The 13,189-nt window shown below is 26.5% G+C and overlaps 1 protein-coding gene across 1 annotated transcript; it reads right to left on the bottom strand.

Moving 5' to 3' along the window:
* Nucleotides 1-666: 666 nt before the first annotated feature.
* LOC122712679 (endoglucanase E-4-like) lies at nt 667-11,998 on the bottom strand. Its single transcript, XM_043932488.1, has 7 exons — nt 11,689-11,998; nt 7,673-7,981; nt 4,230-4,467; nt 3,382-3,660; nt 2,051-2,391; nt 1,673-1,922; nt 667-1,272 (listed from the first exon to the last, which is right to left on the bottom strand). The coding sequence occupies exons 2-7, from the start codon at nt 7,733-7,735 to the stop codon at nt 986-988; spliced, it is 1,458 nt and encodes a 485-aa protein (XP_043788423.1). The 5' UTR covers nt 7,736-7,981; nt 11,689-11,998; the 3' UTR covers nt 667-985.
* Between the last annotated feature and the right edge of the window lie 1,191 nt (nt 11,999-13,189).

Below are 13,189 nucleotides of genomic sequence, written 5' to 3'. Positions count from 1 at the left end.
AGTCAATTTTTAACAATATACTTTGATCATGGCCGCTATTTTTATAACTATAATCAATTCACAGTCGTTGAGATACATATATAAAATTAATTCATTTTTTTTTCGATTCAAATTAATGAATTACGAACAAACGCTGAGAAATATTCTTTGCGATTGATATACAACCTGCTTGTATTAGTTTCCATCAAAGACACGATCGATTTTCTATACACTAATACATTGCACCATCAATAAGTAACAAGGAATCTTCCATTTGATTGATATATACATAAGCACAATTCTACTTCAAATTTTTTTTTAAAAACAATTAGTTAATTTCTGATAAATCTCTTTTAATATATTTTGAAATTTTCTTGATCTTTTGTATCAAAGAAATTAATTTTTTTTCATAAAATGATCCTCTTAATTTTTATAACAAACTTTACTATTTTATTAATACATTACATAGAAATCATGAAAAAATCTTATTTTTTTAAAAATAATTATTTAGTTTTTATGCTATGATTCTACAATAATAGAAAAAAAGTTTTTTTTCTCATTTTTTTGCAATAAATTTATACAAAAAATATAATGCATAATAAAATAGTAATACAAGAATTATAGAAAAAGAATTATAGAAATTATAGAAATTATAGAAATATATTTGTACACTTATAACTCAAAAAAAAAAAAAATGTGAAATTGTATACAAAAGTGCATGAATATTTTGACTGTAAAATTCTCGAATTTTTTATATCATTTCATATTAAATTATTGCAAAAAAACTATAAATATAGATACAAATATTTTTGATTCATTATAAATTTGTGAAAAATAATTTTCCATTAAATATATTCCATATTTTTTGAAAATAATTTCTAGATCTTTCTAAAAACTTCCACAATTCTATTTATTACCATATAGAAATCACGAAGCGAATACTTCCAACTTGGAAGCAAAGTAATTCCTTAATCCATAGCCAAACGCGACTAACTGTCATGGCTCGTTATGTGGTACTCTTGACTCGTAATTGTAACAATCCGGCTAACGCACTCGTAAATCCTGCATTATAATCCAAAGTGACTTCCGTATACACGTAATCCTCTCTATGATCGTGAAACTTATCCGCCTCGTCAGGACCTGAGACCAGGGCACCATATAGGATTTGAGGATTTGGCGCGTCTTTGTCGAATTCGGACCATCCGCAAATGGCAGGTCTATCGGGACATGATGATGCAGCATGGTGTGGTTGTTTTGGAGGATTTCGACCCCATCCAACTACATAACTTCTACCTGATTAAGAAATAACTTCCACTTAATTGTGATTTTAGCTGGAATTAATCGAGAATTTTGTAGTAAAAGAAGTGCAGATCTATTTTTTAATTATGCTTAAATTGAAAGACTTTTTATAAAATTATTATTTTGATTTAACGTTAAAAAGGAAATATTGATTAAAAAAATATGCAGAATGTTAATATATTTGTAGAATATCTTTGATAGGTCGATTCTATGAGTAAATTAAACAAAAAAGTTGATATATAAAAAAAAACTGTTTAAATTTATTTATTATTATATTATATTATTTATAAGCATTTAAAGTTTATATTAGATGAAGCGAGTTGCAATAAAAATGACTTTATTTCTATTTTATGCTACCATTTCGCTTTATCAATTTTGTAGGTTATGAACTTACCACCACCTCCTAACATATAGTAAATTTGTTGCTCAGCAAATTCACGATATTTTTGGGAATCTCCGATTCCGGATGAGTCGGCAGCTTCGAGGCAAACGAACGCCACATTTGCTGCGTGACAAAGAGTACCAAACTTGTCAATGTATAGCAATCCTTTAGGTGTACGTTTTTGTTGATACACTGAGAAATCGCAAAAAGCTCGTGCCGCGTTCTGATATTCCGGCTGCCCTGTCATCTGAGCTAATAAAACCTGTAAAAAACCAATGAAAACTAATAAAATTAATTTTAACTACATCAAATAGATAAATGATCTATGATATATGATACATGATTTTTTATATTTTATATATTTATAAATTTTGTTAATTATAAATTTACCTGAACTCCAGCGACTTTTTTATTATAAAAGAATTCATTGGGTCTCTCTTTAAGATGGAAATGTTGGTAATGATGCTCGGCTTCTTCAAGATACATCGTATCGTTTGTCGCTTTAAAAAGCCATATGGCTGCCCACGCCAATTCATCGCCATAATCGGTGCTCTCGTAATATTGAGCTGCACCACGAATTGCTTCGTGATAAAGTCCACGATATTTGTTAGCAAACTTGTATAATTCTTTCGCGTGTTTTAAGCAGTTGGCGCTATATTCTGGATTATAGTTACGGAATACAATGCTAGAGGCCGCGAGAGCAGCCGCGGTCTCGCCTGCTAGATCGGAACCTAAAGAAATTATTTTGAGTTAGACGTGTAATAATTATAAAGAATAAAGAATAAAATTAGTGTTGTAATGATAATAAATATTATTTGTGAAAAAAATCATTGTGTAAATGTGAAGGTGAAATGAATGAAACGAATGGTGTGATCATGAATGAAACAGAAGCCAGTAATCAACTCTATCTATCAAGGTTAGGTTAGATTTCTCAAAAGTTAGACATTCTTATAATAATAATTATATAATAACATTTATATTTTATTATAATTGATATTATTTTATTCCATAATTTTCTATTTAAAGAAGATATTTTTAATTATAAATTTTTTTACATGAAACAAAAAATCTTCAGATTTTTTAGCCTAATGATGAATATGCTTAATATATTGCTGTGTAAATCTATGTTACATAGCTACATTTAAATAAATATTTCTACATATTCGCTATTAGATAAATTAAATAGCTAGAAATACGACTTGTGATATCTGTTTGACGAAAGTTTCGCGGAAAATTACGAACTTTCGGTAAATTCATGTTATACTGGTTGCTCTTTCAAACTATGAACTCAGTAAAATTCGCTCATTATGTTGCCTGGGGTTCATTTCAAGTTAATAATATGTAGTATATTTGCAATATATGTATATTGAAGAGGATTTTCCTTAAAAGGATTTAGTAGATAGAATACTGAATAATTCATAATAAAACTTACAAAGTATTTTAGTTAATAGAAAAATAAAAAAATTATTCATTTATAAATTTTAATTTAAATTCTAACCTCACTTTCAATTCTTTATTTTTATTAAAAATTAATTTTAGCTAAAAAATTATTTTTTGAATTAATATAATTTAATGAAAAAAAAAGTTGTATAAATTTATTTTAAAGAATGAAATTTTCGGCGAATAATATTCGTAAGACATGATTATGATTAGGATTATGCGTGCTGGATTATCAAGTATGCTGGATATTAGATTGAAATTTTAATGTTATATTATCATACCAGGATGGTCCGGATCGATTTTGTAGGCAGGTCTAGTAGTATTTAGTTCTTCTGGTCTTCCCCAAAACGTGTGATCTAATGAAAAGTCACCAACTTGTCCATAAAAGACATATTCGCTCACATGACATTTAATGAAGTAATCGGTAGCCCATTTAATGGCTTTACGAAGTTCGTCGAGTTGACCAGCCGCGTTATAAGCTTCCGGCCAGCTAACAGCACCCCATGCTAATAATGTGGTCGTCGAAGCCATTGTAAATCCGAATTTTACAAAATCGCCGGCTAAAATATATTTACAATTTTGTAATACTTTAAAAAAAATAATTTCATGAACATTAATTATTACATACATATACTATTACATACATAATTTTTAAAAAAATTTAATATTTTAAAAAAATGTTAAAAAATATGTGGGTGATTTTTTAATTTATTTATGAACTGATTTTAAACATTAGATTCATGAAATTTTTTTTCAAGTTAAAAATAATTAATTTTGCATTAGAAATTCTTTTGATTCTTGTTCATTTAATTAAATATAATTATGAAATAATTATCTAGATTGATTGTCTATGTATAGATATTTTCAAATACAAAATTAAATCTTTCGCATCTTGATAAATAAAGATCAACTAAGAATTTCCTACATAAATTCTTTTTATCATTTTAATGTTTAGAATCACTCCTATGGAACATCGCATATTTTGTTATAGTTTGTAGAAAATCTGTCACGATATTAAGTTAGACATAAAATTTCATTTATAAAGCTTCATTTTCAATAATTGTGTCTTCATTTGATTATTCTATCATCGTTTAATCGATCGAATTCGTAGATAATTATTTTCAAATACCATCGTAATAGCCTCCAGTCAAATCTTCCCCATTCAGTCCACGATCTTCAAGAGCCGAGTCCCTTCTCCATGGGATCCGATTATTTTCAGGGAGCTTCCCTGATCGTTGCGCCTCGTAAAACAAAAGCGAAAGCTCCAAGACACGAGCGTAATCGTTCTCGTCTTCGATGGGTTTCACGTAATACGGCGGGTTCGCGTTTATCGTGCCTATCAAGGCTATCGATGCTATCACTAGAGTCTGTAACGTGAGCCAATTATTGAATTACATTTTATATAAATATAGAGATTGTACATGATTGTTCATTGAAATGAACGAATTTTTTTTTTATTAAAGATGAATTTTTTTCATTCAATTTTTTTTTCTATATAACATTGAAATTAAAATTGAAAATTGGAAATTAAAAATTGAAATTTCAAATTTAAGTAATGTAAATTATAAATAAAATAAATATATAATATCTAATTATGGATAAAATTTTTTATTAAAATAAAAGAGAAAAAGATTTTAATTAATTATATTTTTTAAAATAAATTTCTTCGAATTAATTCTGAAATAGATACATGATTTTAAAGAAAAGATTTTCCACGAAATTTCACAAAATTGACATATTCTACTAGAATTATGATGAAACTACAAGTATGACTGCAGTAAATTCGCAAGGCACGTACACATGATGTACGTGATGGACTTTAGTATAAAGGCCACCTAAGAAGCAACAGCTAAACTTTCGTTATGACCTTAGGTAGTCGATAGAAGAAAAACATTCGATAGAAGCCACTCCTCTTTTCGATTAAGGAAGAATAATCGATTTTTATCTTCATTGTAAATTTACTCGAGAAAAAAATATTTTTAAATTTCCAAAGTATTATTCTCAATTACTCGTATCGAATAAATATATAAATTTAATCATTTTGTATTTTATTTTGTTTTAATATTAATCGAAAATTATTAATTAAAATTATATATATATAGTATTTGAAATAATTATCTTTTTATTTTTGAATAAATAGATAATTTCTATCAATTTTATTTAAATTTTATTTATGAATTTTGCAAATTTTTAAATCTTATCTTCAATAAATTTTAATGATATATAAATTTATTCTAATAGAATAACTAATACTAATAATAATAATAATAATTTTTCCATCTCACAATTATAAAGCAATCTAAAATATCACTAAAATTGTTTGAAATTTTAAATAGCAAATATATGTCAGTTTTAACAAGCACAAAGTTAATTCAAATGTAAATTGTATATAATTATATTTTTATATAAGAAAAAAAATAAATAGATAAATAAAAATAAATAAAAATTTAAATTCAAATAAATACAAAATAAATACAAATACAATAGAATTTTTAATTCATCAAACCTTGAAACCGACACTATTTCAACTTGCTGAGAAGTTTTAAGGAACGCCTCCTTGGGCACTTGCTGCAGAACAGAAGTGTAAAAGTGACGTCGATAAATGTCGATATCGCAGCATGACATATCGATGGGGAATAAAATTCCGCGCCCATATTCCTCAATATCAGCAGGTACGTGAAATGAGTTTGGAACCGTGTTTCGTTTGATGCTACGTGTACTTCGTAGATACCTATCGTTACGTCCTTTCCAAGAAAATTCTCAAGGTTCGTCGACCATATAATATCTGTATGACAAACGCCAATACCCTGTGCAAACACCGAGCTTATTAACTCGGTAAACTCGTGTACCAGCATTTTTACCACGGCGGCAAACGATGAAATTTGTCCACACGCGGCTCGCTTCCTTAGCGGACTTTAATATTTGCGATCTTACGCGGAGATATGTACTATAGTATGTACTACATTTCGAGACGTTAAGCTGCGTTCTCATTGGAGAAACAAAGTGGAATTTTTTGTCAATGTTTCTTCATGTCTGTACAATCACAATACTCTAAATGTGTACTCTGGTTGATCTAACTGGTTAGTATGATTATTAAGTACTCGTCTATTATTAAATTTTATTAGATATAAAAATTGCCGTCTATTGCTAGTGACAAAAAAGTTGTCCGTTATGTATTGCTAATAAAAAGTACTATCTGTTGCTAATAATGAAATAGTTTGTTCGTGGCTAGTAAGAAGTTGCTTGTCATCTGGTGTTAGTAACAAAAATGGCTGCGTGTTATTAGTAACAATAATGGCTAATTTTAAAATTAAAGTCGTTGTTGTTAGTGATAAAAATTGCAGCTAGTTACTTATTGCTAGTAAGAAAAATTTTCTGTTCAGCTTTTCCACGTTTTTGTTATTATTAAATTATTGCTATCATATATTTTCATGCATTCAAAGTTAAATTTGACGAATTAATAAATGCTTTTTTGATTTATTCAAATGGAATGTACGTAAGAGTAATCCCGTTCGAAGGACGATCTGATCAGACAGTAAGAATGCAGACTCGCGTGATGGTAATACACGTCTGCCTAGTACGACATGGGGACCGGAAATCGCTGCTGTTACTTCCGGTGACACTAAGCAGTCTACGGTTCATCAATGTCATGGATTTACACTGACAGGACGAAGGAAAAATTCGATTTCTTTTCAAAAATTTGAACAGATGTTCGATAAAATTAGAAATCAAAATCTATTAAATTTTTTAAGAGATTCAATATATTTTAAATTCAAATGATCTTTTATAACAAAAATATTTCTTAACCATCTTAGAATATTACAATTATAATATCTATTTTATCATTTAATAATTTAAAAAAAAATATTGTATTCCGATCTTTTTATTTTTAAAATTTAATCCTTTCAAAACCAAATATTCAAGAAATCAATAGAAAAAGTTTTTTTTTTCATGAAAAAATCTGTTTTATCAAAAAAAAAATATATTTATTATTAATTATTTTTATATAATTGTGTTTATACGCAATATCGAGCGTGAGAGGTTAAATTCATAGAATTCTTGAAAGATCATCGACCGCATTAAAAATTAGTTTTTTTAAAGTTCAAGATAACTAGTTTCTCGCAGTTAGGAGTGAGCGAAACTTGACAAAGATGAGACGAATGATTTTTCGGCATGAGATTTCACGCGGGTCGATTCGTACGCGTTGCATCGCGCGAACCGGCAATAAGTATTCAAAACGATGTTTCGCGTCGGCATCTCGCTCGATGAGCAAGCACACACGTAAGTACGTTCGCTAAGAATCGAATAAACATGACGTAACATGTGACGGAGACCATAGAAAAAGAATTTGATAAGTAACATTTTCCAATTTTTAACATTAGAACAATAAAACTCGGCACAATAATTTTTCTTTCATATTTTTTTTTTGTTTTATCGTTATTGAGAAAATATTTTTTAAAAAATTATAATACTCGAAATTTTGAAATTTTTTAGAAATTCAAAAAATTATGAATTTTTGAATTATGTAAATTGTATGCTATCAATTGTACATTAATGGCTATTATCACTCACCGTGACACAAGTGACGAACATATTTGAATCCATACTCGATTTTCCTCCCACAACTCTTTTCATGGCATACAGACGATTGATAATCACCTTTTCGTTAAGATCAATGTGAAACACATCTCGAGATATCGCATGTCGATTATTCACGTGCACCTCTTCTCCATCAAGTCTTAGATTTCGTGAAATCGCTTTTTTATCACGAAGATTTTTTTTCCCCTTATTTAGATATTTCCAATATGCAAATTTTAAGTAATGTTGATCAGAACAATTAAATTTATCCACCTTGTTCGTAGTTTGATGTCTTCATTGATTCTATAATATTAAAGAAAAAAAGAAAATTAAGAATTTAAAATGAATTTGTTTCGATATAGAAAACAATTTATTTCTTTGAAGAAATTTATACATGAATTTTTAAACAAATTTTTAAAAAGATTTTATTTATTATGATTCAAATTTTATCTCATGAAACGAATTGTTAATATCATGAAAAACTTTAAGACATCACATGAAAAACTTTAAGACATTTTTTTTAAATTATTTATCATATCTTCTTTAACTTTATTCATTTTTCAAAATATAAAATAAATTTAAAATAAGATATAAAAAGTAATTTTCTTAATAAAAATTCACACCACACAATTCGCATCTCACTTAAGTAATTTTACACATTTTCATAAAACGCTTCTAACAAATCCATCGACTCGAGAAGCGATAATATATCATTGTTTCCTCCGTTAAGTTTTTCCTACTTTACGTAAGAACGAGAATATTTTTAAAACGTATCATTAATAATAAATCAATTAGACGATAATTGTTTTCAAGCAAGAAGAACAATTTTAAATTCATTTTTGATGAGAAAAATCTTTACTCGTGTATTCGAATTTAAAAACGAAAGAAAATGACAAATTTTAGGTTAGATTTCTTTAAAATACGAGATGTTTTATTCAACAGAGAAACTTGTAAAGTAATTGTAAGTTTGCAAGATTCTTGTAATTTAATGATTGGTTTTATCTCTTCGTATAAAAAATTAATCTTTGTATTATCTCTATTTGTATACAGAGAACCGAAAGTATTTTTTTTTTTGGTTATTCTAAACTCGATTTGTTGTGTTGGCTCGCAATTATTGAGGTTTCAATTTCTAGGTAAGCAGATAAATATTCATAACATAGTCTTTTTGGAATCATTTTCATATGTGTAATTTTATTAATAAATCAGTTGATCATAAATCAGTTGATTATTTTTTAAAGAGAGCAAGTATAAAATAATGATAATAATTATTTAATGAAGTGAATATGTATATCATTTTTAAATTATATTATTATTTTAATTTAATTTTGCATTTTTTATTCATTAATTCAAATATAAGTGAAATTTAATTATCTCAAAATTAAATATATCAACCATAATGTATTACATTTTTTGTAATATGAATATTATATTACATCAACTAAATCAATATTATTAAATCAACTAAAAAATATTACTAATAATAAAGTATTTTTTGTTAATTGAAATCTAATTCAGATTAATTTATTATTTTTTTAAATAGATAAGATTTATATTTTATACTAACTCAAATATATTTAAACTAATCTAGTCTATTTATAACAAATAGATGTATATATATATATACACACTTATATGCACAAAAATATTAATATGTTATTAATAATCTTTAATTATTCTATCTTTAATCTTCTCTCTTTAATAAATAATTTTACAATAATCCATTCAAAATATCAAATGTAGTTCAAATTTTATAATTAAGAAGATTTTTTAAATCAAATCCATCTAATCCAATTATTCTATTTTTAATTAATAATTTCACAATAATTTTTTCAAAATATTAAATGCAATTAGAATTTTCCAATTAAAAATACTTTTTATATCCAAATTTACAAGGGAAATATATTACATTTTAAAATTTTCAAGTTATTTTTAATTGTAAGTGATCATGAAGTGATCACGTTCAATTAATGTCGGTAAAATATTTTTCCACTTCCTAGAAATGAATCTGAAAGACATTCTACAAAAGAACCGACATTAATTTCGCGATAAGGTAGAATGTAAGTTAAAAAAGGAAGATTCGGACGCCAAGTGCGTTATTTGCATTTCGCCATAGAGATTTCTCAGTAAAACGATCTCGCGGAGTTATCCAGGAAGTCGAGACTGCAGGAAGTTTGGAAATTGTACGTTTACCATATATTTTACGTGCTAAATATTTTGTCTGCATGTTTCGACTCGTTAAATAATATTAATAAAAATCGATGATCAAGAGACGGAACAAATGTCTTGAACTATTTCTTCCTTTCGTTTCTTTTGTTAGAAGAATCCAGAGAAGAAAAAGGATTTTTTTTAAAGTTATGGAAAAGTTCTGAAAAATGTGAAAAAAATTCTTTTTCGTGAAAATTATGGAGGAAATTACGAAAATGTTCAATATTCATATTAATTTTTGTTTTATCATTGTTATTATTAAATCAATATTTTTTTTTATTATTATAAGTAACTTTTTAAAAGATATAGTATTAAAAAATTATTAATTTATGTAAATTAATATACAATTTTTTTTTAAAAGTAGAATAAATATATTTTTTATTTTTTTATTTTGAAAATATTTTAAAATGAAGATATTTTATTATCTATGAATTTTTGGATAAATATATTTAAATGTATGTTTTACATGATAAATTTGTAATTTTAAATTTAATATTAACTATTTTCTTTTTTTCTCTTAGAAAATTTGATGGCTATGTAATGTTTTTTTTTTTAAATGACAGTTACACGTGTCGTAATCGGAACGGAAACGAACGTGAAAGATGCAGGAAGCAAAATCCATGTGAAATTGTCAAGTAGATAGACTGAATATGTCAGTTCGATATAAGATAATGATCGGTTACACGTGGCAACTAGCATTATAATTACGGATAGAATTTCATCTGTCAGAAAAACAAGAATTTTTTTACTGGATAATGCCTCTGTGATTTCACTTATAAAGAAAGGAATAAATTTACAAAAATAATTATGAAATATTTAATTTTTATAAAGATTTAAAATTTATGTATGAAAAATTTAAAAATTAATTTTAAAATTATAAATGTAACATTCAAAAAAATAAAAAATCTAAATTATTAAAAATTGAATGTTATACGTGGAAATTTAGAATTTCAATATTAAATTTTAATATTTTTTTAAAAAATTTATTTCTGCAATTTTTGTATATAAACAATTTAATATATTGAAAATTTAATATCGTGGAAATTCTTATATATTAATATCGAGTAATTAATATGTGATTCTATAAATAATTCTATCTTATTTCAGTGCACTCGTTGCATTTATCACACGAGTAGAGTTTCGTTGATATCAGGGTTATTCTTTGTTATTTAGCTGTCGATTTCGCGTGAGTCATCGAAATATGCATATTGCATATAAATACGTATAGAAGATTCTTCGATGCTCATCAATCCGACATTTTTAATGCAGACTACAATGTTTATCATCGATTCATTTAACATGATTTTAATTAGGAATATTAAAAGCCAAATAATTAAATATATCCACTAAAAAAAAAAATATTAAATTTAAAATGATAATTTATAAATAATATATAAACTGTCTTCAATTATTTTTAATATTTTTTCTTTATAAAATATTATATTTATCTTTCTGATGAAATTTTTTAAATGCAAATATTACTCTTGTTATTATTAATAACAAATATTTCTTTTTTTATACGAACAATCAAAATTTCCATGATTTATTATTATTGCAGATGTTACTATAATATCTAATTTTTCATTAAATTAAATTTATCTGTAAAAAAGCAATAATATTTCTTATTCTTCAATAATAAAAAAGTTGTTAAATTTTATATTCAACAATCATCTCCAAGACATTTCATACGATCTCCAATCAAACAATTTATTCTCCCTCAATATCTGTTCAAATTCGAAAAATCATAACTTCATATTCATTTCTCCCAATTAAAACGCCATTTAATAATAATTTTCTCAACTCACCTCTCTCTCCTTCCATCAAACAAAATTTCACTCTCTCTCTCTCTCTCCTGTCTAATAACAAAAATCCATTTTTACATCATGATAAATTTTCACGATGATGATTTAAAACAACAATTCACAAAAATTCATCGAGCAGGAAAAAATTTTCATAGGTCAAGAGACACTCGGACATCACACCGTGTAAATTCGAGGTAAACGCACTGGCCAGCCAGAGACTCAGGTGAAAAGTGTATTTCGAAAGGATCGATTTCGATATGGTGTGGATCATCCACGATTCGATGATCGATGGCGCCCAGTGATCGATTATGTGTCTGACTGACTGACTTACTGACTGACTGACTGACCGCCGATTGTGACTTGCCGGCGATCTTCCAGCAAAGGACGAACAGGTGGGGAAGGAAGTGGGGGCTGATCGAAAGACCGGAGAACGAAAGTACTCGTCTCGCATTTAATTGTTCGGGACATCTGCGCGGCGAGAGAAAAACACTGGGAAAGTGTGGAACGATTGAAAAAAATATATGCGATAAGATTTCGGAGATGAATGAAATTTCGGATCGAAATTGGATGAAAACATTGAAGAAATTTTAGGATCAAAGTATCGTAAATAAATAAATTTGAAAATTTATAATTAATAGTTTAAAATTAATAATTTGGTTTAAAATTAATAATTTAAATAGTTAAAATTAATAATTTTTAATTTTAAAAATGGGAAATGAAATTGAAGTAATAGTTTCGAAAGAAAGAATATGATGAATATAATGGAAAATTGATTTTGGGGAACGAATGAAAATGAACGAATTTTTGAAAAATTGTAATTATGATTTCTTGTTTTAATATAAATTATTATTACGAAGAAATGAAAATTAATATAATTGGAAAATGTTGAATAATTAGGCGAATAAAAGTATTCTTCAAATTAAATATGAAAATAGGATAATAAGGAAAGATTGAAGTAATAGTTTCAAAGAAATAAATTTATTACATGTAAGAAACATCTATAACGTTGATCTCATACACTCATAGATGTAGAGAAATAAAAAATGAATGACGCAAAATAGTAAAATTATATACAAACTGGATATCGTACGAGCATTGAAGAAATGGAAATATAATTGTGAGAATCGCAACATCGCAACATCATAATTTTATATTTTATTGCATATGAATAATTGAATAGATTAAAACTCATTCCGGATTTAAAAATAACGCTAGATAAAATTTACAATTACGATAATTCGAATTATGATTAAAAAAATTTCTTTCTTATCTAATTTTTAAAAATGATGAAATAAAATTTTTTAATTCTACAATTTTTTATAAAATTAAAAATGTCACAATTCTGGAAATGAACTGTTAGATCATTGCATTTAATTATTGGAATACCTTAATTGCAGCAGAAAAACCTGTAAACGTAAACGGAAATCCATGCGATTTAAAGACGTCGTTTTGGATTTAGTCGGTCACTTTCACTCGTCACGTATCGTCCATTTTTAGTGAATTT

Source organism: Apis laboriosa, unplaced genomic scaffold (genome assembly GCF_014066325.1).
Source record: "Apis laboriosa isolate Shangri-la unplaced genomic scaffold, ASM1406632v1 scaffold112_cov148, whole genome shotgun sequence".
Classification (NCBI taxonomy): domain Eukaryota; kingdom Metazoa; phylum Arthropoda; class Insecta; order Hymenoptera; family Apidae; genus Apis; species Apis laboriosa.
The sequence above is the reverse complement of the archived record's forward strand: the minus strand, read 5'-3'. Positions and strand labels throughout refer to the sequence as shown.